At 62.9% G+C, this 24,966-nt stretch overlaps 1 protein-coding gene across 2 annotated transcripts; it reads left to right on the forward strand.

The window, feature by feature from the left end:
• The first annotated feature begins 1,799 nt into the window (after nucleotides 1-1,799).
• SLC44A2 (solute carrier family 44 member 2 (CTL2 blood group)) lies at nucleotides 1,800-24,832 on the forward strand. 2 transcript variants are annotated; one of them, XM_062178556.1, is made up of 22 exons: nucleotides 1,800-1,906; nucleotides 14,706-14,754; nucleotides 16,350-16,423; nucleotides 16,552-16,636; nucleotides 17,230-17,314; nucleotides 17,508-17,618; nucleotides 17,706-17,766; nucleotides 17,874-17,997; nucleotides 18,117-18,200; nucleotides 18,289-18,401; nucleotides 19,891-20,022; nucleotides 20,108-20,207; nucleotides 20,297-20,389; nucleotides 20,582-20,672; nucleotides 20,887-21,149; nucleotides 21,217-21,311; nucleotides 21,838-21,941; nucleotides 22,021-22,094; nucleotides 22,403-22,473; nucleotides 22,799-22,887; nucleotides 23,466-23,550; nucleotides 24,163-24,832. In XM_062178556.1, the coding sequence occupies exons 1-22, from the start codon at nucleotides 1,876-1,878 to the stop codon at nucleotides 24,267-24,269; spliced, it is 2,121 nt and encodes a 706-aa protein (XP_062034540.1). In that variant the 5' UTR covers nucleotides 1,800-1,875; the 3' UTR covers nucleotides 24,270-24,832. The 2 variants fall into 2 exon arrangements, with proteins under 2 accessions (XP_062034540.1, XP_062034539.1); XM_062178555.1 differs by lacking the exon at nucleotides 24,163-24,832 and adding an exon at nucleotides 23,814-23,970.
• The last annotated feature ends 134 nt before the right edge of the window (nucleotides 24,833-24,966 follow it).

Below are 24,966 nucleotides of genomic sequence, written 5' to 3' on the forward strand. Positions count from 1 at the left end.
CTGCTGGTTCACTCCCCAGATGGCCGCAATGGTCAGGGATGGACCAGGCCAAAGCCAGGAATCGGAAACTCCATCCCGGTGGCCCACAGTGGCGGCCGGGGTCCGAGCACTTGGGCCATCACTGGTGCTTTCGCAGGGAGCTGGAGCAGAAGTGGAGCATAGGGGCCCTGATCCGGCGCTCAGGCAGGTGGAGCCATGGCTGACCCTGCTGTGCCACACCGCCAGCCCCAGGAGAGAGACAGTGGGGAACCAGACCCGGGCACTTCCCTCTGGGACACGGGTGTCTTAACCACAAGGTCAAATGCCCGCCACTCTTTTTCTTTAGGGGGTAAACTGTTGGCAATAGGATGCCCACATGCTGGGCTAGAAGGTGCCAGGCCCCTTCCCGAGCCGCTGAGCCTCTGTCCCTTCCCGCCGCCAGCCCTGGAGCATCTTGTTTGCTCCACATCCTTGCCAACACTTGCCACAGTCAGTCTTTTGCAGTTTGGCCCACCACAGTGGTATCTCTCTGAGGCTTTAATCTCGGTCTCCAGGGTGAATTCATTCTTTTCATTGGCTGCATGGTGTTCTCTCTGGTGACCACACCCTCATGTTAAACTTTGTTATTAATGGGGTCAGCGTTGTTGGCCTAGCGGGTTAAACCAATGTAGTGCTGGCATCCCACGTGGGCGCTGGTTCAAGTCCTGGCTACTCCACTTCTGATCCAGCTCTCTGCTATGGCCTGGGAAGGCAGCAGAAGATGGTCCATGTCCTTGGGCCCCTGCACCCATGTGGGAGCCCCGGATGAAGCTCCTGGCTTCTGGCTTCAGCCTGGCCCAGCCCTGGCCATTGTGGCCATTTGGGGAGTGAACCAGAGGGTAGAAGATTTCTCTCTCTCCCTCCTTCCCTTTGTAACTCTGCCTTTCAAATAAATAAATCTTAAAAATGTTTATCATTTTTAAAGATTCATTTAAATGACTGCAACAGCCATATCTGGGGCAGGCAAAAGCCAGGAGCCTGGAACTCCATCCGGGTCTCCCACATGGGTGGCAGGGGCCCAAGTACGTGAGCCATTAGCCACTGGCTTCCCAAGCACATTAGTAGGGACCTGGATCGGGAGCGAGCCACTGGGACTTGAACCAGCTCTCTGCTATGGGATATGGCATCACCAGCGGCGGGTTAACCTGCTGTGCCCCAGCACCAGCACGTTTAGTTTATTTAGCATCTTTTACAGTTTTTATTGTATTTGAAAGGCTGAGAGACACAGAATACAGACAAATGCAGATCTTCCGTGCGCTGGTTCACTCCCCAAATGCCCGCAACAGCCTATCTAGGCCAGGCCAGGCCAGGTCACCTACTTAGGGGGCAGGGACCCCCAGTACTTGAGCCATCACCTGCCGCCTCTCAGCGTGCGCAGGCGCAGGGAGCTGGGATTGGGAGCAGAGCTGGGACTCGAACCCAGGCGCTCCCGATAGGGGATGTGGGCGTCTTCACCGCGGCACCAAACGCCTGCCCGCGGTGAAGCCGAATTCTTGCCCACCCCGTGAAGAGCGCTCGCATCTCTGGCTGACCGCAGCCGCGCAGCGGGCGCTCCGCGCCTCGGGGGCGCATCCGTGCCCGGGGGGGCTGGGGAACAGCGCGACCTGCCACCCGGAGGGTCCCCGGAGCCCGGAGGTGGGAAACAAAGGTGCAGGCCCCACCCCTCCCGGGCAGGCCCCGCCCCCGGCCCCGCCCCTCGCCCGCTCGGGGCCGCCGTTGGTCGGCGGCGCGCGGGGCGGGGCGCGCGGGCGGGGCGGGCCCGGGCCCGGGGCGGGGCGCGCTGCAGCCCGCGGAGCCTCCCGCCCGCCCGGGCTGGGGTCTCGCCGGCCCGGACTCCCCACCCCGCCCGCCGCGGCCATGGAGGACGAGCGGAAGGACGGAGCCTACGGTAGGAAGCTGCATGCGACCGCGGGGGTCGCCTCTGCCGCGTTAGGGGGTGGCGTCGGAGGGCCGGGGGACCTGGGAGACCGCCGACACCCTCGCCGCGCGCAGCCGCAGGCCCCCTCCGCCCTCCGGCCGCTCCGTCCCGCGCGGCGCCCAGCCCCAGTCCCGTGCTCCAGCCCGGTGGCCCGCGTCGCCTCCCGGGAGCCCTGGCTCCAACCCCTTGGGCTTTGGAGCCGGGGCGCACGGCGCATGCTCCGCCCGGGGAGGTCCCGTTATCTGGGCAGCTCAGATGGCACGCGCGGGGGAGGGGAGGCCTGGCGATTTGGGTGCAGAGCGGCGACGGGAGCTCTGGCCTCCCCAAGCCCCCCTCGTCTTCGGGACTCCCCTTTGTCCACTGCTTCCTGTTACCCAGATGTCTCCCCCCACCCCACCCCTGCCCCCATGCCCCAGAAGTAACCGTGCAGGGCTTTGAGCCAGATGGGGAAACCGAGGCAGGACTGGACAGACCAGGGTGGGAGCCCCCTCCCTCCGGGTCTGGCCTGCAGCCCAGGAAGGTAGGAAACCAGGCGCCAGGGGAGGAAGGAAGCCGGAAACAATTGAGAAACTTTCCCTCCTCCTTGCCAGGGGCTGGGGGTGCCCACCCCCCATTTCCAGGGAGCCCCTTAACTGGCACGCCCTGCTGTGCACCTCTGAGAGCCGGAGGGGAGCCTGCCCGGGCTGGGGCCCCCTCCCCAGCCCAGGGTTGGTGGGGCACAAGCAGCTGCAGGGGGTGGCGATGGGGGTGGGGGTGCCGGTCTCAGTTTCCGTTCTGCATTTTGGGTCCACTGGGGGCCAACGGAGCTCCGGCCCCCAAACAGCACTGCCTTGGGGGGATGGTGGCAGGGTCGCAGCTGCTCCTCTCTTGTGAGACCAGTGACTTCCTGGCCTTGGGGAAGGGGCCGGAAATTGGTCACAGAATCAGACAAACAAGTGGGGGAGCAGCCTGGCTCCTTCCCCCACCAAGGGACCGGGGCCTCGGGGCGCTGCTGAGAGAGTCAGATGGGGGAGGCCCCTGGGGTCCGCCCTGCCCAGGCCGGCCAAGGCAGAGGCGCTGTGCCTGGCATGGCCACCCGCTGGAAATGCCGGCCCAGAGCTCCGGGAGAGGCTCCCTGCCTGTAGGTTCTGGCTCCAGCCCTGGGTCCCTTGGGTGTGGCCGGCAGAAGGTGCTGTGGGAATCTCAGCCTGGGGTCCCGGCCAAGCCCTGCTGCCCATGGGGCAGCCTCTGCCAGCTCTTTGGTCGCCCATGAGGTCTGCCTGGGGTGGGGGTGGCTGGGAGGGTGGACCCCGATCCAGTGCGCCCCGGCCTGCATGGCACCATGCACAACCCTCCCAGGTCCGGCCTGAGCCCCAAGACCCGGGGGGGGGCCGTGCTGGGCCCCCTTTCCAGGCAGAGGCCCAGACCCTGGGAAGTTGGCTGTGAACAAGGCAGAAAAATTACCCAGGGGGAGTGAGGGAGTCCACAAGCAAATAAAACCAGTGCTTGTAGGTTTGCTTAAGGCTGTGGAGCAGGAAAATGGGACATTGGTGGGAGAAGCCTGAGGGGTTAATTTAGGTGAGTTAGGGCTGGAGGGTGAGCAGCCAGGAGGGCTGAGGGAAGTATGTTCCTAGCTGGAGGGACAGCAAACAAACCACACAATTGCTTCATTATTTCTCTCTCTGAGCCCCTGGGCCAGTGTGAGGTGGACATTTCTCTTGTGTCCTGCAGCCAGACCCTTACCTCCTCCAGAGGGGCCGCCTGGATTGACTGCTTGCATTGTGGATTTTCTTAAAATAAAGATTTATCTTATTTATTTGAAAGAGTGACAGAGAGAGGGGGAGGGAGAGATAGAGACACAGAGAGATCTTCCATCCACTGGCTCACTTTCCAAATGGCTGCAATGGCCGGGACTGAACCAGGAGCCAGGAGCTGCATCCGGGTCTCCCCTGTGGCCGCCAGGGGCCCCAGGACTTGGGCTGTCACCCTCTACCTTCCCAGGCACATTGGCAGGGAGCTGAACCGGAAGCGGAACAGCCAGGCCCCTGGGCATGCTGCACGCTCACATGACCGCAGACGTGTGAGCCAGGTGGTGCCGTGTGACGTCACCACGGCTGTGACGTCATCAGGGCGGTGACGTCACGGCCTCCCCGTGCCAGGGTTATGATCTCGCTAGGCGGTGGCGGGTTTTTCACCAGGGTTATATCTGTGGCTGTCCGTGAGCAGCCCAGTGAGAGACAAACAGAACATCCCGGAAGAGAGTGTCCCCCTGGTGATGTCACAGCCAGCCACACTCGGGGAAGAGAGTGTCCCCCTGGTGACGTCACAGCCAGCCACACTCCGGGACGGTCACACAGTGAGACCAACCCAAGGCGGGCCTTTGGGAAGGAGCCAGTGTCGACGTGGGAGACCTGGGTGGAGCTCCAGGCTCCTGGCTTTGGCCTGGCCCAGCCCTGGCTGCTGCTGGCATTTGGGGAGTGAACCAGCGGATGGAAGATAGCTGTCTCTCGCTCTCTCTCGCTCTCTCGGCCTTGCATATGCATAAATAAATGTTTGAGGACATATGTGACTAAGAGCCCCTGGTGCCCGGGAGGAGGCGCGCCCTGTGTCACCGCTGTGCCCACCGTCGTGCCCGGCCTGTGTCTGCACGGCCAGTGGTTGAGAATCGCTCCCGGATGATAACGGACACCCCGGACGGCACCGCCACTCACCTTTAACCCGGATATTCAGGTCCTTGGTAGGAAATTTCCAGACTTCTCCTGTGTCCCTTCCCCGGGTGACCACAGACAGAATTATTTGCTTTTGTTTATTTGGAAGGCAGAAACACAGAGAGAGAGAGAGACAGAGAGAGACAGAGATCTTCCATCTGCTGGTTCACTCCCCAAATGGCTGCAACAGCCAGAGCTGGGCCAGGCCAAAGCCAGGAGCCAGGAGCTCCATCCGGGTCTCCCACGTGGCTGCAGGGGCCCAGGCACTTGGGCCATCTTCGGCAGCTGTCCCAAGCACATTAGCAGGGAGCTGGATTGGACGCTGAGCGGTCGGGACTCGAACCGGCGCCCGTAAGGAATGCCGGTGCCGCGGGCGGAGGCTTAACCCGCTGTGCCACTGCACTCAGCCCTCACACAGGCGCCCAGAAGCCACACTGAACCCCCTTGTGTTCTGTGAGTCTATGTCAACAGAACTCTCAGCTGCAAAGTTAAAAATAATACGTACGCCTTGAAACCCTTATATAACAACATTCATATATTCTCTCGGTTGGAGTAGGGAAGCTAAAAACTAAAAATAAGCCTTCTACTACACAGAGAAGTTTAGTCTCCCATGTGAAAGAACCTTCTAGAAGCCCTTGCCTGGCTGTCCTCACCCAGAGGTTAATACGGCCAAGAAGTCTGTTTCCAGCCCCTCCCCTCTATTGCCCTGTTGCTGTGTGGTGTTTGTAGCTTTTTAAAGCTCATCCTCTGTGCGGCGGGGCGGGCTTACTGGAAGGGGAACTGTGTACCGTGCGGTTCCCACGGTGGTGGGAGGCTGAGTGTCCCTGCTGGCGGGTCACCGGGTGCCACCGAGCCACTCTGTGACACAGCACGGGGGGGAAAGAAGGACCCGTCTCAGAGCAGGGAGACCCAGACGCATGGAGGAGGTGAAGCCTGGGTCTGTGCCCTACGGACTTAAAAAAGTCACGGACAAAAGAATCAAAAGGCAAGTTTAGGGGCCGCTGCTATGGCAGAGTAGGCTAAGCTGCTGCCTGCAGCGGCGGCGTCCCATATGGGCGCAGGTTCGAGTCCAGGCTGCTCCACTTCTGATCCAGCTCCCTGCTGATGCGCCCGGGAAAGCAGTGGGAGATGGCCCGAGTCCTTGGGCCCCTGCACCCGCATGGGAGACCTGGATGGAGCTCCTGGCTCCTGGCCCAGCCCTGGCCATTGTGGGCTTCTGGGATTGGAGCTTGTGGAGGACAGATCTCGCTCTGTCTCTCTGTGTCTCTGCCTCTCTGATTCAGTTTTTTAAAAGATTGATTTATTTGAAAGGGACAAAGAGAGAGACAGAGAGAGAGAGAGAGAGAGAGAGAAGTCTTCCATCTGCTGGTTCACTCCCCAAATGGCCGGAACTGAGCTGATCCGAAGCCAGGAGCCGGGCACTCCGTCCGGGTCTCCCAAGTCCCAGGAACTTCTCCAAGTCCCCTTGTACTGTCGCTGTGTCTGGAAGGGCGGAGCGTGAAGCTGGTGAGAGGCCCGCCGGCCTTGTTCAGCCTAACCCTTCCCTCCTACTAAGCAGATATCCTTACTGTGTTTTAAATCTTTGCTTATTTATGTTCATTTACTTGAAAGTCAGCGAGAGGGAGGTCAACCACGAGCTGGTTCCCTCTGCGAGTGCCCACAATAATCAGGGCTGGGCCAGACCAAAGCCAGGAGCTCCGCCCCGGTCTCCCACGCGGCTGCAGGGGCCCAGGCACTTGGGCCGTCCTCCACTGCTGTCCCAGGCGCACCAGCAGGGAGCTGGATCGGAAGTGGAGCAGCCGGGACTCGAACTGGCGCTCAAATGGGACGCCGGCGTGGCAAGATAGATAGAGAGGTAGATAGATAGATAGATAGATAGATAGATAGATAAAATGCAATGAGCGTGGGCCCCAGGCTCCCGCTTGGGGCCGCTGTGAGGACAGTGCTTGGTGGAGTGCGAGGCCCGTGGCCAGCGCCCAGTTCCTGGGGGTTACCCGGGTTCAGTTTCAGTTCCCACGGGGCCCCGTGACCTCAGGCAAGTCACAAAGCGTAGCTGTGTCCCGGTTTCTTTATTGTGCCATCCGCGCTCAGAGCGGGTGAAGCCGCTCCTGGGGACACCATGTCCCACCCTGGAGGGCCTGGTTCGAGTCCCGGCTGCCCCGTGCTTCTCACCCAGCTCCCTGCTGAGGCGCACCTGGGACACGGCAGGTGGTGGCCCCTGCCACCCACTCGGGGGACCGGGTTGGAGCTCCTGGCTCCTGGCTCGGGTCTGACCCAGCCCTGGCTGCTGTGGGCAGTTAGGGGATGAACCAGTGGATGGGCAATTTCTCTCCCCCTCCCTCCAGTCCTCCCTCTTTCTCAGCTTGTGAGAGCCTGGGCGGCTGGGAACAGCAGGACAGCAGCTGGCTGTGTGCTGGGCGAGGCCGGAGCGGGTGGCTGCAGTCCTTCGGGACTTGGCTCCCGGCCGGAAGCTGCAGGGGCTGGGTGGCACTTGGTGTCCTGGCCCCAGCATTGTGACTGGGCAGCCTGTGTCCGGTCCTTATCTGTGTGCCCAGTGGGGCGGGGGTGGGCGGGCTGGCCTTCCTGCCCTGGTCCAAGGGCCCCCAGTCGCCAGCCGCCGGCACCGCCTGTCCCCGTGGCTCGGTCTTCTGTAGCCAGTAGCACAATGCACAGACTGAGGACCATGGAGGAGAGCAGTTTTATTTTGGTTCACGGCTCAGGTCCAAGGTCGAGGGCCTGCAAGTGGCAATGGGCTTTTTTTTTTTTTTTTTTCTCTCTCCTAAAAGCTACTTAATTATTTGAAAGGCAGAGAGAGAGAGAGAGAGAGAGAGAGAGAGAGAGAATCTTCCATGACTGGTGCATTCCCCAAATGGCGCCAACAAACAGGGCTGGGTCAGGCCGAAGCCAGGAGCCTGGAGTTCCATCCGGGCCTCCCACAAGGCTGCAGGGGCCCCAGCACTTGGGCCATCATCCACTGCCTCCCAGGGTGCCCATGAGCAGGGAGCTGGGCCGGAAGTGGAGCGGCGGGGACTGGAACCAGCGCCCAGGCGGGATGCGGGCATGGCAGGTGGAGGCTTCTTGCTGGCAGGACCCCAGGTGGTCCTGGTGCACCTGCGCCCTCTGCTCTCTCCCTGCCCAGCTCCCTCTCAGGCCCCCACCCCCTCCAGGCCCTGCCTCTGCACAGCCCGGGGCGGGGCAATTTCCATTCCTCCCTGCACAGATTCAGTCTCCACCCAGGAGGCCTGGGCTCACTCAACACCCACGGCAGCCCCCGAGGGATGGCAGGCGTCAGGTTCCAGCTCCGAGAGACAGGAGAGAGGGAACAGGTGCCTCGGAAAGCATCCTAGACGCTCAGGAGCCCGGCTGGCTGTGCCCCCGGCCCCCCAGGCAGCTGTGAACCCCCCGGGGGCATTGGGGCACAGAGGTTAAGCCACCACCTGCCTGGATGCAGCTCCTGGCTCCTGGCTTCCACCTCGCCCAGCCCCCTGGCTGTGTTTGGAAAGTGAACAGTAGGAGGAAGACCTCTCCCTCTCCCTCGCTCTCTCTATGTCTGCCTTTCGAATAAGTAAGTACATTTATTAGTTATTTATTTATTTCCAAGGCGGAGTTACAGACAGAGAGATCTCCCATCCACGTGTTCACTCCCCGAATGACCACAACAAGAGCCAGGGGCTGGGTCAGGTGGACGCCAGGAGCCAGGAGCTGCGTCCGGCTCTCCCGCGTGGGTGCAGGGGGCCAAGCTTTTGGGCCACCCGCTGCTGCTTTCCCAGGTGCATTAGCCGGGAGCCGAATTGGAAGTGGAGCAGCTGGGATTCGAACTGGTGCTCACAGGGAGTGCCGGCACCATAGGTAGCGGCTTAGCCTATTATGCCACAGTGCCAGCACCATTAATAAATCTTAAAAAAAATTAATAAATTTTTTTAAAAAATGGCCCTTGATGCGTTGGGAAAAAAACTCAGTGGTTTCCACACTTGCTCAAGTCCTCTGCTCGCAGGAAGCATTGCGAGAGCCCTGGAGTCTGAGCCGGGCCGTGTGCCAATAAAACTTTATTTATGGCGCCGACCTTTGTTTCTCATGTTGTTCTCATCTCCTAAGATCTTTGGATGGTTCTCACTCATTAAAAAATGTAAAGACTAGGGACAAACCATTTTTTTTTAATTTTATTTTTCTAAATTTTTTGACAGAGTGGACAGTGAGAGAGAGACAGAGAGAAAGGTCTTCCTTTTGCCGTTGGTTCACCCTCCAATGGCCGCTGCGGCCGGCACATTGCGCTGATCCGAAGCCAGGAGCCAGGTGCTTCTCCTGGTCTCCCATGGGGTGCAGGGCCCAAGCACTTGGGCCATCCTCCACTGCACTCCCTGGCCACAGCAGAGAGCTGGCCTGGAAGAGGGGCAACCGGGACAGGATCGGTGCCCCGACCGGGACTAGAACCTGGTGTGCCGGCGCCGCAAGGCGGAGGATTAGCCTAGTGAGCTGTGGCGCCGGCTTGACAAACCATTTTTAAAAAGATTTATTTATGTATTTGAAAGTCAGAGTTAGAGAGAGAGAGAGAGAGAGGTAGAGGGCTTCTATCTGCTGGTTCGCTCCCCAGATGGCCACAATGGCCGGAGCTGGCCCAATCCGAAACCAGGAGCCAGGAGCTTCTTCCAGGTCTCCCACATGGGTCCAGGGGCCCAAGAGCTTAGGTCATCTTCCGCCACTTTCCCAGGCCATCCGCTGGGAGCCGGATCGGAAGTGGAGCAGCCGGGGGCAAACCCCCTAAGCCACAAGTACTTACGACCCGCACATCCCACGCCAGAGGGCCTGGGCTGGCGTGGCAGCTCCAGCTCCTGATTCCAGCTCCCTGCTGGCTCGAGGCCACACAGCCTGGGAGACCGGGAGTGAGTTCTTGGCATCCAGCCCGGTCCTGGCCGGAGCAGGCATCTGGGGGAGTGAACCAACTCCTGGGAGCTCGCTCGCTCGCTCGCTCTCTCGCTCTCTCTGCCTCTCAAATAATAACAGAACATGAAGGTCGCTCTGAGGCATCAGGAAACAGCTGGTGGGCCAGGTAAGCTCCGCGGGCGGGAGGGCGGGGGGTTTGTAGCCCCCCGGCCCCGGTGTTCAGGGCAGAGACAGGGCACCCACAAAGATGGCCGTGTGGTGACTTCCAGAATCTGGTTGTACTGTGAGACAGGAGAGGAATCTGTGTGATCCAGGCGGGCCGGCAGCCCGGGGTCCCTGCCAGCGCCAGAGCGGGGCAGGGGACTGAGGGAGAGACAGGCTTCGTGCGACACTCGGCTTTAAAGGTGGGGGAGGCAGCTGCAGGGCCCTGTTCTCCCCTGGAATTTCAGAAGCTTCTAGAAAGGAGCCTCGGAGACTCTCTCTTGCCAGCATCTTGGTTGTGGCCTAGTGAGATGCAGGTGGACTTTTTTTTTTCCCCTAAGATTTATTTATTTATTTATTTGATACAGTTAGAGAGAGAATCATCTATGCACTGGTTCACTCCCCAGATGGCCACAATGGCCAGGGCTGGGTCAGCCAGGAGCCAGGAGCTCCATCCGGGTCTCCCACGCAGGTGCAGGGGCCCCAGCACGTGGGCCATCTTCCACCGCTCTCCCAGGTGCATCCACAGGGAGTGGATCGGAAGTGGAGCTGCCAGGACTCGAACCCAGTGCCCATACAGAATGCCGGTGTCACAGGCGGCTGCTTCACCTGCTACGCCCCCGCGCCGGCCCCCATGTGGGACCTCTGACCCCCAGAGCCGTTCCATAGTAGATTTGTGTTGTTGGAAGCGGCCCGCCTTTTGTTATTGGAGTCACAGGAAACAGATACAGATGCTGGCTCAGGAGTGAGACTGCCCGACTCCACCACTGCCAGTCACGGGGGCCGTGGGCGCGCGACGCCTGTCCGGACCTCAGCTGCTGCAGCTGGCAAATGGGGTGATCACTGGATGCGCCTCCTCCGGGAAGGCCGCCGTGCTCCGCTTGGGGAGGCCGCCCGGGCCCGGAGCCTTGCTGCCGGTTCCCGCGGGGTTTGGACCACACTCAGTGATCAGAAACCATTAGCGCTGGTTGGGGCTCGGCGGCACCCTGCTCAGCTTAATGAGAGCTAATGGGAGCACTCAGAGGACGCGAGCCCGCCAGGCGGGGCCGCCAGCCAAGCCCGGCCCCGGCGCCCCCTTTGCATTTTAGCTCTGTCTTAGGCGGTCGCGAGAGTTCACCCCGGCCCAGCTGGCACACCCACGGTTTCAGCAATCTGAGAGCTGAGACTCCCCTCAGGCCTTCCCGTTCCCAGCCTGGCTCTGCCCTGCCGCCCTCTCCCCCCATCAAGCACCCTGCATGGCTCCCATGTACCTGTGACACCTGCCATGGCGACCTGTCACCGGGGTGACGGGCCCACGGCTTCTGCCCCTGGGTCTCAGTGTCAGTGGGCGGATGGTGCCAGCCTGCTGAGAAGGATCTGGAAGGGAGTGAGTGCTCCGCCGCCAGCCTCAGCTGTTCCCCATCGCACCCCACCCCCGCTGGCTGGCACCAGACTTCCGGCTCTCCATCTCCTCCTGCTGGCCCTGCGGCTCTCAGCGCCTATCAGGTGGCCGATCGGAGCCGATCTCCTCGCTCATACTTGTCATAGTTTTGGGGTTTGAGAGACTCGCGTGATTAAGCCACGGGGAATTTGTTTTGCTGTGGGTTGGCGGGGGGGTGGGGTGAAGTTCGTTCTCTTCCACTCTTGTGGATGAAGGCCTCCGCGCCCTGACCTCTGGGCATCCCGCCCTGGCTCGATTTCCAGGATTCTGAGCCAAAGCTTTGCAAATGAAGTTTTGGAGCGTGAGCACGCGGGAACTCCAAGGTGCTCAGGGTCAGCTCTCTCTGTGCGTGGTGTGGTTATTCATTCAGCAAACGTTGTCTTTTTTTTTTTTTTTCTTAAATATCTATTTATTTGAAAGGCAGAGTGACAGAGCCAGGAGCCAGGAGCTCCATCTGGGTCTCCCACGCGGGTGCAGGGGCCCAAGGACTTGGCCCATCTTCTGCTGCTTTCCCAGGCGTATTAGCAGGGAGCTGGATCTGAAGTGGAGCAGCCGGGACTCGAACCGACACCCATATATGGGATGGTGGTGCTGCAGGCGGTGGCTTAACCCACTGTGCCACAGCGCCGGCCTCACTATTTATTTTTCATTTTATCTGAAAGGCGGAGAGTGAGGGGGTGGGGAGAGAGAGAGAGAGAGAAATGGAGAGAGATTTCCAGCTAGGGCCGGGCCAGGCCAACGTCAGGAGCCAGGAGCTCCATCTGCGTCTCCCACGTGGGCGGCAGGGACCCAAGTACTGAGCCCGCAAGGTGCGCATGCGCAGGGAGCTGGCGCGGAAGCAGATGGGGGGCTTGACCCAGGCGCTCTGACAAGGGCGTGGATGCCCCAGGCAACATCTTAACCCCTGTGCCCGGTGCCTGCTGTCTTCTCTCTGTCCCTCCACCTCTCCAAGGGCCCGAGTAGAGCTGCGGACAGGCGAGGCTTGTGGCTTGGGACCAGGCCGCCCCCGGTACACCGCTGGGCCCGGGGGGGGCAGGACCAGCCCGGCCCTGGAGCTGGCGGGGACCCGGCAAACCCAACCCGCGGGGTTTCGTTGGGAGTTCTGGTCACCCAAGGCCATGGCCGGGAGCCTGCGCCTCGCCTGTTTCCACGGCCAGGGGAGGGGGGTTCAGGCGGGGTCAGGCAGGGCCTCCCAAGCTGGGACAACTTCTCTAGGGACCAGTTGGTGGCCAGAGTCCCGCCCAGCAGTGCCCGACTCTGAGACAGCGGTTAGAATGATTAGACGCCGACTGTATGTGGCCGCCATGAATCAACTCCTTTCTCACAAGCTTCCCGAAGGAGCCTCAGAGGAAAGTCGGCTGTGGTCTGAGGTATACAGCTGGCCGCCGGGGGCTGCGGCAGGACACAGACAAGGGATTCCGGGGAGTATACAGGCGGCGCACGGGTGGCAGGCGGGTATGCAGCCGGCAGTGCGCGCCCAGCCGACGGTATACATCGCTGATGACTGTGCCTGGGACCAGCTGGGCACCCCCTGCGCCTACTGGGTACCCCCCACCGTGCCTACTGGGTACCCCCCACCGTGCCTACTGGGTGCCCCCCACCGTGCCTACTGGGTACCCCCCCACCTACTGGGCACCCCCATGCATATGAAACAAAGGGGACTTCAAACTGCTTCTGGAAATGGAATTAAATCAGTCGATTTGGATGCAAAAGCGTTTTGAAATCCATGCAAAGTTTCTTTCCACCAGCTTTGCCAAGACCCCTCTATGCCGGCTGTATGTCCCCTGGCCTCCTGTGCCTTGCCTTTAAGACTAAGTGGGGTTTTCTATCTTTTTTTTTTTTTTTTAAGATTTATTTATTGGAAAGACAGAGATACAGAGAGGGAGGAACAGAGAGAGGGAGAGAGGTCTTCCATCTGCTGGTTCACTCCCCAGATGGCTGCAATGCCTAGCCCTGGGCCAGGCAGAAGCCAGGAGCCAGGAGCTTCACCCCGTCTCTCATGTGGGTGCAGGGGACCGGAGTCCTTGGTCGGTCTGCTGTGGCTTTCCCAGGCGCATTAGCAAGGAGCCGGGTCGGAAGTGGAGCAGCCGGGATTCGAACCTGCGCTCCTATGGGATGCCAGCATCCCAGGCAGTGGCTGTGCCACAATGTGGGCTCTGGGGTTTCTTGTCCTCATCTCCATTTCACAGGTGAGAACCAGGCTCAGGACAGCACAGCACTGGCAGGGGTCCTCCCATTCGGCCAGCAAAAGGAGAACAGAACCCCATGGGATTCCGGCTCCCTGGGGGCCAGCCCAGGGCCTGCATCCAGTAGGCGCTCAATGTGCGATTGTGCCGGTAAACGTGCGATTGTGCCCGTAAACAGTGACCTCAGGATTCAGGACTGCGGAGTGTTCTGGTCTGCGTCCCCCGCAGGGGACAATTCCAGCCAGGCTGGCCTCTTTCTCCTCGTATTCAAGAGAAATTTGAGACTCGGAATTTTTTTTTTTTTTTTTGGTGGACTCTTCCCAGGTGTAACAGGAATTTACTTGTTTTTCAAAACAAACGTGGAGGGCCCCGGGTTCGAGCCCCAGGTCCAGTGCTGATTCGGGGGGGGGGGGCTCCTAGCAAGCCCTGGGGGGTGGCGCGATGGCTGCAGGAGCTGGGTCCCTGCCTCCCACGGGGGAGCCTTGGGCTGGGCTCCTGGCTCCTGGCTTCCGCCTGGCCCAGCCTGCCCTGGCCATCAGGGAAGTGGACCGGCGGCAGGCAGTTCGCTCGCTCGCTCTCAAATCGAGCTTTGCCCGCAAGCTCCCGCACAGGTGCCCGGCCGGCCTCAGTCTTCCTGCCCGGAGGATGGGCAGGAAGGGGGTCCTTCCAGGGCGGGGAGGCGTCTCCGCGGGGAGGGGGCCGGCCCGGGACCCCCGGGTGCAGCCCCGGAGCTCCCGGTGGGGGCTGGGCAGGCGCCGGCGGGGCGGGGCGGGCTAAATCGGGCGGCCGGAGAGTGGCGGGAGCAGCTGCCCCGGCCCTGCCCCTCGCCCCGGCCCCGCCGCCCCTCCCTCCGGCTCCCCCCGGGCGCGGGCCGGTCTGACCGGTCTGGGCGGAGCCGTCTGCAGAGGCTCGGTCCGTGCCTCGCTCGCGCCGCCTGCGCGTCCGGAGCGGCGGGCAGCGAAGGGCGCGGGGCAGGCGGGCGCCGTCGGGGCCCGGCGCGCAGGGATGGGGGGCGAGCGGCTGCCTTACTACGGGAAGCACGGTAGGCAGCACCCCCCGCAGGACGCCCGCAGCCCCCTCCCCATCCGTCTCCTGCCCGAAGACGGGCTCGCCCGAGCGACCTGGGCCTGGAGCCGCCTCCCCAGCACTCCTGCCGGGGTGAGGGGGGCGGCCCGTCCCTGTCCACCGAGGCTCCTGGTGCCGCCTCTACCGGGGAGCCCGCCGGCCCCTCGGTGTCCAGGGTCTGCCCTGCCTGGGGGCTTGGGTGTGGAGGATTGAGCAAGGTTTCCGGATTTCGCTCCTGCGGGGGCTGACACCCCTGGGGGCATCTCGGCCAAGGGTCTTCAGGCCCCTGCTGGGTTCAGCCTCATTGGTTTCACCGTCCTGTCTTTCAGGGACCCCTCAGAAGTACGACCCCACCTTCAAGGGACCCATCTACAACAGGTAAGAGCCTGGGGACCCGGCAGGGGGCGGGGCTCTGTGGCCTCTTGTCCCTCCCCGTCTGCTGGCCAGCAAACTGGTGACAAATTTTCGCCACTTGATAAAAGGATTCACTTCCTTAAGATACAAAAACAAAGTTCCTTCCACCCGGATTGGGAACCTGAGCACGGAGCTGCAGCCGATCCGTTCCGGAGCCAGCAATGCCGATTTAACGGAACGTGCTCAAATCTCTAAAAAAAACAACAAAGCAACCTTGCTGGAAGCCACCCCCAGCACCAGGGACGAATTTCCCCATTAGCAAAGATTTTAACAGCCGGAGGTGGTTCTGCTTGGCCGGGTGCTGGTGCAGTCATTTGGGGAGGGAGTTTGGGAATAGGAAATTTTCTCTTGGTGTGTACGGCTCTTTGTTGCCAAGTCTTCATTCTGGGGAGAGGACTTCGCCACGAAACCTTGTACACACAGACAAACATGCACAACGCCTGCTTTATTTCTATTTATTTATTTATTTATTTATTTTTTGACAGAGTGGACAGTGAGAGAGAGGTAGAGAGAAAGGTCTTCCTTTGCCGTTGGTTCACCCTCCAATGGCTGCCGTGGCCGGCGCACAGCGCTGATCCAAAGGCAGGAGCCAGGTGCTTCTCCTGGTCTCCCATGGGGTGCAGGGCCCAAGCACTTGGGCCATCCTCCACTGCACTCCCTGGCCACAGCAGAGAGCTGGCCTGGAAGAGGGGCAACCAGGACAGAATCCGGTGCCCCGACCGGGACTAGAACCTGGTGTGCCGGCGCCGCTAGGCGGAGGATTAGCCTGTTGAGCCACGGCGCTGGCTTCAGGTTCTTCATTTGTAAGATTTATTTGTTTATTTGAAAGGTAGGGGCTGCGCCGTGGCTCACTTGGTTAATCCTCCGCCTGCGGCACCAGCATCCCATATGGGCACCGGGTTCGAGTCCCGGTCGGGGTGCCAGATTCTGTCCCGGTTGCTCCTCATCCAGTCCAGCTCTCTGCTGTGGCCCGGGAGTGCAGTGGAGGATGGCCCAAGTGCTTGGGCCCTGCACCCGCATGGGAGACCCGGATGGAGCTCTTGGCTCCTGGCTTCGGATCAGTGCAGCGCCGGCCATAGCGGCCTTTTGGGGAATGAACCAACGGAAGGAAGACCTTTTTCTCTGGTCTCTCTGTGTCTATAACTCTACCTGTCAAATAAAAAAAGAAAGAAAGAAAGAAAAAAGAAAGGTAGAGTTACAGAGAGAGAGGGAGAAAGGTCTTTCATCTGCTGGTTCACTATACAAATGGCAGCCAACAGCCGGGAGCCAGGAGCTTCTTCCGGGTCTCCCACATGGGTGCAGGGGCCCAAACACTCGGGCCATCCTCTGCTGCTTTCCCAGACACACGAGCAGGGAGCTGGATAGGAAGTGGAGCAGTGGGGACTCGAACCGGCACCCTTATGGGATGCCGCATTTAGATGTGAGCATTTAAAAATGTGTGTGGCACCATGCTCACACTACTCAGGAAAATGTGTCCAGTAAAAACGCACTGTGTAGACGGAGGGCAAGGTGGCCCTGGGTCGCTGACGCCGTCCCAATGCTGCCTCCCTGCTCCCCAGGGGCTGCACGGATGTCATCTGCTGTGTGGCTCTCCTCCTGGCCATCGTGGGCTATGTGGCAGTGGGCATCATAGGTGAGGAGTGGCCGGGGGTGGGACCTGGGCTCTGGGGCTGGCTGTGGGGGCAGGGGCGGGGGCTGGAGTGGGAGGTGGCCGCCGTAGCCTTGGGGGCAGTGTCTCCACACCCCGGGATCCCTCCACAGCTTGGACCCACGGCGACCCCCGCAAGGTGGTCTACCCCACTGACAGCCGCGGCCAATTCTGCGGGCAGAAGGGCACGAGAAACGCGTGAGTGCAACTCCTGGGGGTGGGGGCGGGGGCGCAGTGGGCAGAGGGCGTCACAGGCCCGGGAGAAGGTTCTGGGCTGTCCCACCTCCAGCCACCACCACGTATGGGCGTCCTCAGTATCCACAGGGCATGGACTCCAGGGCCCTTGTGGGTCCCAGAATCCACGGAGGCTCTAGTCTCTTCTGTGGCCCGACGTGGTGGTTGCTGGGAGCCCGCGTACAGCCACTCATCTCTAGGGCTATAACGGCTGATGCGACGTCAGTGCCACTTGGTTACTTGTGCCACTGAATATTTGGAGAATAGTGGCAAAAAGTGTTTGCAGAGAGACGAAGAGGTCTTCCATCCGCTGGTTCACTCCCCAGTTGGCCGCGACTATCCCGGCTGGGCCAGGAGCCGGGACCTCCATCCAGGTGTCCCGTGGGGGTGGCAGGGACCCAGGCGTTCAGTCCGTCTTCCGCTGCCTTCCCAGGCGCATGGGCAGGGCGCTGGCTCGGAAGGGGCGTGGCCGCCCCGTGGCTGTCGCTGTAGCTAAGCCGCTCTCTGTAGGGGCTTAGAAGTGGCGATAGCTTCCATTTTCCCTTCTCCAACCACAGGAACAAACCCTTCCTGTTTTATTTCAACATTGTGAAGTGTGCCAGCCCCCTGGTCCTGTTGGAATTCCAGTGTCCCACCCCCCAGGTGACTGCTCCCCGCCTCTCCTGGGGTCTGCACCCTGCTCCCTCCCGCCCCCTGGTGCCCGTGGGGGCGGGGCTTCTGTCCTGACCCCCCCCCCTCCTGCCCTGCCCCCACCCTGCCTCTCCAGGTGTCTGCACCTGTGGGGGCGGGGCTTCTGTCCTGACCCCGCCCCCGCCCCGCCTCTCCTCCTTCCTAGATCTGCGTGGAAAAGTGCCCAGACCGCTACCTCACCTACCTCAACGCCCAGAACTCCCGCGACTTCGAGTACTACAAGCAGTTCTGTGTGCCCGGCTTCCAAGGCAATAAGGTGAGTGGGAGCTGCCCTGGGGCCAGCAGGGGACTGAGGGGGGCTGCCCACCTGGGTGGGGGGGTACTCAAGCCGCTGTGTCCCCAGGGTGTGGCCGAGGTGCTCCGTGATGGCGACTGTCCCGCCGTGCTCTTCCCCAGCAAACCCCGTGAGTCCATCACCCTGCGGCGACAGGGCGGGGCTGGGGGGGTATGGAGGGAGGTGCACCTGCTGGTGGGTGGAGAGTGATGGGTCCCCACCCCCTGCTCCCTGCAGTGGCCCGGAGGTGCTTCCCAGCCATCCACGCCCAGAAGGGGGTCCTCATGGTGGGCAACCAGACGACCTACGAGGATGGGAGTGGCGCGCGGAAAAACATCACGGAGCTGGTGGAAGGCGCCAAGTGAGGCTGGGGGCACAGCCTTTTCCAGGGCCAGCGGCTGCTTTCTGGGGTGGGACAGAGCATCCCCCGGGGTGACTGGGGCCGGGGGTCTTTCCTGAGTCCCGCCCACGGTCCCCCAGGAAAGCCAATGGGGTGCTGGAGGCGCGGCAGCTGGCCATGCGGATTTTTGAAGATTACACCGTGTCGTGGTACTGGATTGTCATGTGAGTGATGGCGCCGGTGGGGGTGGGGGCTCCCCTGGCTGCCCGGCGGCCCGCCCATACCTCTGTTTCCCGCCCCCTCCCCCCACAGAGGCCTGGTCATCGCCATGGTGCTCAGCCTCCTGTTCATCACCTTGCTGCGCTTCCTGGCTGGCATTATGGTCTGGGTGATGGTCGTCATGGTGATTTTGGTGCTAGGCTACGGTAGGTTGCCTGCTCCCCATCCCTGTCCCCGATGCCCTCAGCCCTTGGGCCAGGCAGTGCCCGGGGAGGTCCACGCCCGGGGCGATCGCGTGGTCTCGGTGCCTTTGTGGGGATGTCCGTCTCGGTGTGTTCCCAACACCGAGACACACTCTGGGGCTCGAATCCTGCCAGTTCCTAGCCCTGCACCCTCGGGCAAGCGACCATGCACCTCAGTTCCCTCCTCTGTAAAATGGGTAGAATGAGCGTTTGCTAGCGGGGAGGTTTAATGCGAAGGAGATGGTGGGATAGCGGCAGGGCCTGCTTGGCTCGGCTCCGTGGGCCCCGAGACGATGCCCGGGAGCCAGGTCTGCGTACTCGGACTGTGCACCTGAACTTCCCAGGAGGAAAAGCAATGCCTCCAGCTGATCTGTGGACACAGGTATCAAAGTGTCCATGGGGATATGGGTGGTGGAACTTTAGTATGTACTGATTTTCATTTTGTTTGAAAAGGAGGGGGCAGGGAGAGAGAGAGAGCTTCCATCCACTGGTTCACTCCCCAAGTGTTCACAACAGCCAGGGCTGGGCCGGGCCAAAGCCAGGAGCCAGGCGCTCCATCCGGGTCTCCCGCACGGACGGCAGGGACCCCAGCACTGGAGCCCTCAGTGCCGCCTCCCAGGGCGCGCATGCGCAGGGGGCAGAGCTGGGACTCGAACCCGGGCCCTCTAACACGCGATGCAAGGGTCCTGAGCGGCGACTTCACCTCTGTGCCCAGCGCCTGTCCAGGTTTCGGTATTTTAAGTGACTTGATTTTTGTCCTTTATCCGTAGTTTCTGGTCTTATTTTACACAAAGTGGCAGAAGCCTGTAGTCCCGAGCCGCTGCAGGGTTAACGCCCAGGGTAGCTGCCGGTTGGGAGGCGCTGTCCCAGCCCAGACAGCGCCACCAGGCGGAGGCCTCCGCACCTGCTCCCTCACTCATTCACCTGTGCAGCCGGCCGACAGGCACCCAGCGCACTGGGAAATTCTGTATGCTCTGGGCTGAGCGCAGTGAGCGAGCCAGGACAAATCCTCGCCCTCGTGGATGTATGGGGAAGTGGAGCCGGAAACAGATATCAGAGCGAGGGTGGGGACGAGATGTCAGAGTGTGGGGCACAGGCGCTTGGCGCAGGCCAGCCCGTGTTGCGTGGGTTTGAGTCTCGGCTCCGCTTCTCATGCCAGCTTCTTGCTGACGCACACGCCGGGAGGCAGCAGGTGATTTTTCAAATACCTGGGGTCCCTGGCACCCACGTGGGACACCCAGATGGAGACCCGGACCCCAGTGGGCTTTGGAAAGCGATGAGCCACAGGGAGAGACTGCTCCTTGCAGGGAGCACAGCAGGTGCAAAGGCCCTGGGGCAGGCACAAAGCACAGGTTTTGCCTCCGTCCCCTGGGCAGCTGGGAGCTATACTTGCTGTGCAGGGCCTGGGGAGGGGCTGAGCAGAGGTGTGGCCCTCGCACTCCTCCCTGGGCAGGCATACTCCACTGCTACATGGAGTACTCGCGGCTGCGAGGCGAGGCCGGCTCCGACATCTCCCTGGTGGACCTGGGCTTCCAGACGGACCTCCGCGTGTACCTGCACCTGCGGCAGACCTGGATGGCTTTCAGTGAGTCGCGCCCCTGCCCCGCGCCCCGCGCCCCTGCCCCGCAGGCCTTGCCGGCCGCCAGCGCAGCCTCTCTCCGCCCCCGCAGTGATTATCCTCAGCGTCCTGGAAGTGGTTATCATCCTCCTGCTCATCTTTCTCCGGAAGAGGATCCTCATCGCCATCGCGCTCATCAAGGAAGCCAGCAGGTGGGGCCGGGGCCGCCGGGGCCGGTGGGGCCGGCAGGGCCAGCCCTGCGGCCGCGCAGGCCCTGATGCCCGCGTCGGGTCCCCCGCAGGGCTGTGGGATCCGTCATGTGCTCCTTGCTGTACCCTCTGGTCACCTTCTTCCTGCTCTGCCTTTGCATCGCCTACTGGGCCAGCACTGCGGTGTATCCACTTCCAGATGCCTGAACTTGACCTCTGAGGAAAGGTCCAAGGTCAAACCTGCCTGGCAGGGACCTGCAGCTCGGGGAGGGGGCGGCGGCGGGGGGTGTGTGTATGAGGGGCGGGGGAACAGATCCTCTCCCATAAGTCCCTGTGGCCCCCAACCCCAGGCCCTGGGCTCCTTAACCACCCTCCAGCTTCCTGTCCACTTCCAACGAAGCCATCTATAAGGTTTTCGATGAGGACAACGTCGGCTGCCCGCTCGTGGGGAGAACCTGTAACCCAGAGGTGGGCGGGGCACCTGGGCAGCCACAGGGAAGCTGTTGCCCCGGGCGGTCCCCAGCACCACGTGAAAGCTCATTCAGCAACCACTGGGCGCCTGCTGTATGCCCCGTGCTGCCTGTGGGAGGGGCTGGGAGGGAAGAGCCCCCATCAGCAGGGTCGGGATCCGCCTGCCCCAAGGCCCAGCCTTGACTCTGCCCCGCGCCCGCCCCGCCCGCAGATCTTCCCCTCCTCCAACGAGTCCCGCCTGTGCCCCAACGCCCGCTGCCAGTTCGCCTTCTACGGGGGCGAGTCCGGCTACCACCGGGCGCTGCTGGGTCTGCAGATCTTCAACGCCTTCATGTTTTTCTGGCTGGCCAACTTCGTGCTGGCGCTGGGCCAGGTCACCCTGGCCGGGGCCTTCGCCTCCTACTACTGGGCCCTGCGCAAGCCGGACGACCTGCCCGCCTTCCCCCTCTTCTCTGCCTTCGGCCGCGCGCTCAGGTGGGTCGGGGTGCAGGGGCGGGACCGAGGTGGCCCGGCCGGAGCGCTGACCTCCCTGTCCCCGCAGGTACCACACTGGCTCCCTGGCCTTCGGCGCCCTCATCCTGGCCGTCGTGCAGATCATCCGAGTGATCCTCGAGTACTTGGATCAGCGTCTAAAAGGTGCGGCCCGCGCACGCTGGCATTGGCCCCTGCTGGAGGGGCGGGGCTAAATGGCAGGCTGCGATTGGTTCTTGCTAACAGGGTGGGTAGGGCCAAAGGAGTGGAAGCGTGATTGGTTTTTGCCCGGGGGGAGGGGAACTGAGACGTTTATGTGATTGGTTCCTGTGATGGAGGTGGGGCTGCGAGCCCATTGGGTGGAATTCTTACTGCCTGGTTTACCATTGGTTCCTGGAAGAGCCAGTGGATCAGGGCGGGGCTACGAAAGATCTCCGGGACTGGGATTGGTTGTACTTTGGGGAGGGGCCAACGAGGCAGCCAGGATTGGCCTCTGCCTGGGAGGGCTGGCCGGGGCAGCAGTGTGGCTTTGATTGGTTCCTGTCTTGGCGGCCAGGCTGAACGGCTTCACTGATTGGCCCCCTGTTTGGGGGGGGGGGTGTCCCGCGCGTGCGCACAGGGAGGCCGGGCCTGGCTGGACTGGGCCGGGCCGGGCCCCGCTGACCCGTCACTGCCTCCGCGTCCTTCGCAGCCGCACAGAACAAGTTCGCCAAGTTCCTCATGACTTGTCTCAAGTGCTGCTTCTGGTGCCTGGAGAAATTCATCAAGTTCCTCAACAGGAACGCCTACATCATGGTGAGTGGGCGAGGGCCCGGCCCGGGACCCCTGCGCGGTGGGGGGGAGCCTCATCCCACTCCCCGCCCGCTCCCCCCAGATCGCCATCTACGGCACCAACTTCTGCACGTCGGCCCGGAACGCCTTCTTCCTCCTCATGCGGAACATCATCCGGTGAGGGAGACCCCGCCCCCGGACCCCCCAGGACCGGGACCCCAGGACCAGGGGACCCCTGCACCCCAGGACCCTCAGCCCCACCCCTAGGACCCCAGGATCCCCAGACCCCCAGCCTTGCCCCCCGGACCTCCAGCCCCGACCCCAGGACCCCAGGAACCCCGCCCCCTGACCCCCAGAACCCTCAGCCCAGCCCCCAGGACCCCAGGACCCCCAGCCCCGCCCCCAGGACCCTCAGCCCCGCCCCCAGGACCCCCAGCCCCGCCCCCAGGACCCCCAGCTCATGCTGCCCCCGCTGCTCCCCACAGAGTGGCCGTCCTGGACAAAGTCACCGACTTCCTCTTCCTGCTGGGCAAACTCCTGATCGTGGGCAGTGTTGGTGAGTAGCGCCCACCTGGCCGGGCGGGGCTGGCCAGTGCCTGCAGGGACCCCCACCCCTGTCTCCCCGTCCATCAGCCGGGGCAGCTCTCCCCCACCGGGACCCCCCCATCTCCCCGTCCATCAGCCGGGGCAGCTCTCCCCTGCCGGCACCCCCCCATCTCCCCGTCCATCAGCCGGGCAGCTCTCCCCCGCCGGGACCCCCCCATTTCCCTGTCCATCAGCCGGGGCAGCTCTCCCCCGCCGGGACCCCCGTCTCCCCGTCCATCAGCCGGGCAGCTCTCCCCCACCGGGACCCTCACTCTCCCCTCCCGTCTTCCCCGCAGGAATCCTGGCTTTCTTCTTCTTCACCCACCGCATCCGGATCGTGCAGGACACGGCACCCCCTCTCAACTACTACTGGGTCCCCATCCTGGTGAGGACCCGCGGGGCCAGGCGAGGGGCCCGGGAGGGGGAGGGAGGGGCTGCACTGGAGAGTGGGGTGGGCTGCCCCCTTAGAGCACGTTAATCAAGAATGATGGAGAACCTGGCTGGGCCTCCAGGTAGCTTCACCGTGGCCCCTGGCAAAGAAGGCAGTGTCCAGGCCCTAGGGACCAGCACGTGCAAAGGCCCTGGGGCAGGAGCCTGGCAGGAGGCAGGCGTCAGTTGTGGATCTGAGCACAGGCCTGGGCGCCTGGGTGTTATCTCCATTCCTCTGTTTGCTGGTTCCCTGATGAGTAACTCTGGACGTGTTTAATCTCTCGATGGCTCACTAGCTAGAGTCAACAGTCTGTAAGGCCCATGCAAAGGCCCTGGGGTTGTACAGATGCAGCCCGGCCAGCCAACGATAGGCAGGAGCCAGGGTGTAGCTTGGGGGGTTATCATAGAGAAGTGGCCAGATGCCAGCCGGGGTGGGGCGATGTGGCCAGAGCTGAGGCAGAAACCGCCTTGCCCCTCTCTCCCCGGCCCCGCCCCCTGCACCTGCACCTGCACCTGCACCCCGCTCACGCGCAGACGGTGATTGTCGGCTCCTACCTGATCGCCCACGGCTTCTTCAGCGTCTACGGCATGTGCGTGGACACGCTGTTCCTCTGCTTCTGTGAGTGACCCCTCGGCCCGGATCCCCGACTGCCCCCCGCGGCTTCTCCTTCTGCTCCCCCACCCTGACCCCTGACCCCGGTCCTGCGTCCTTGTCCTCGGCTTGGGCAGGGGCTGCCACTAACTCTGGTCTCTCCGTCTGTCCTGTGTGTCTCCTCTCCGCCTCTCTCCCCGCCCGCCCGCCGGCTCCCCCACCCCGCACCCCCCATCACCCGCCCCGCCCCCATCACCGTCTCCGCCCCCGCCCGTGCCTGGGGGGCCCAGGTGAGGACCTTGAGAGGAATGACGGCTCGCAGGAGCGACCCTACTTCATGTCGCCCGAGCTCAGAGACGTCCTGTGGCAGGGGAGTGCCGAGGAGGGCGGGGGCGCGCGCGAGGACGCGGAGTAGCGCGCGTGGAGTGCATGCCGGGCGCGCGCGTGGGGGTCCCGCGGGGGCGCTGCCGAGCCCGCCCGGCCTGGCTTTCTCCACCCCGGCCCCGACGGGCGGCCCCGCGCCCCACGGCCGCGCCCACGGCCCCCAACGGGCGGCCCACGGCCCCGCGCCCACGCCCCCACGGGCGGCCCACGGCCCCGCGCCCACGGCCGCGCCTCACGCCGCCGCTGTCCCCGCAGTGGAGGACCTTGAACGCAACGACGGCTCTGCGGAGAGGCCGTACTTCATGTCGTCCACCCTCAAGAAGGTCTTGAACAAGACCAACAAGAAGCCGGCCGAGTCCTAGAGGCGCCGCCCGCGGCCCGCGGAGGGACAGGGACTGGACACTGGGGGCCGGAAGCAGCCCGGACTCCCCCGGCCGGGCCCCTCCCCGGGGCTGGGCGGCCGGAAGTCCGACGATGATGGTGGTGGTGGCCATGGCCGTCGAGGTGTGAGGTTCTACTCCGTCCGTCTGGACAGCGGGAGGGGCCGCCGCGGAGTGCCTTCATGCGTCCCCTGCGCCGGGCTGGGAGGGGGCGCCCCCGGGTCTCCTGGCCGGAGCTCCGGGCCCAGTGCCAGTGGAGAGGAACCGGGGGTGGGCAGGTGCCCCGGGCTGACCAGGCGCCTCTGCGCAGGCGCTGTGGCTCCTCGGGGGGTGGGGGGTCTGCTGGCCAAACTTGTTGACCTTAGGGGAGCTGCCTTGCTCCCCCTCTGCCGGCCACATCGCGCGCCCTCCCCCTCCCGGCCCCCAATTTCACAGTCACGCGTACAGCCCAGGACCCTGCAGAGGGAGACTCTCCCATGTCCAGGCCCGGCGTCCGCAGCCTCCTGCGCCCCAGCCCCACGCGGTAATAAAGTGCCTATTGTACAGGTCCGGGCCTGGCGTGTTTGCAGGGGGCAGTGGGAGCTGGGGGGGAGGGGGTGGGCACGGGAAGCCCACCGTCTGTCTGCTGGCCCGTGGTCTCCAACAGAGGCCGGCTCGGCTTCCCCCAGCCGGTGCTCTG

The sequence above is a fragment of the Lepus europaeus genome, chromosome 20, assembly GCF_033115175.1.
Source record: "Lepus europaeus isolate LE1 chromosome 20, mLepTim1.pri, whole genome shotgun sequence".
NCBI classification, from domain to species: Eukaryota; Metazoa; Chordata; class Mammalia; order Lagomorpha; family Leporidae; genus Lepus; species Lepus europaeus.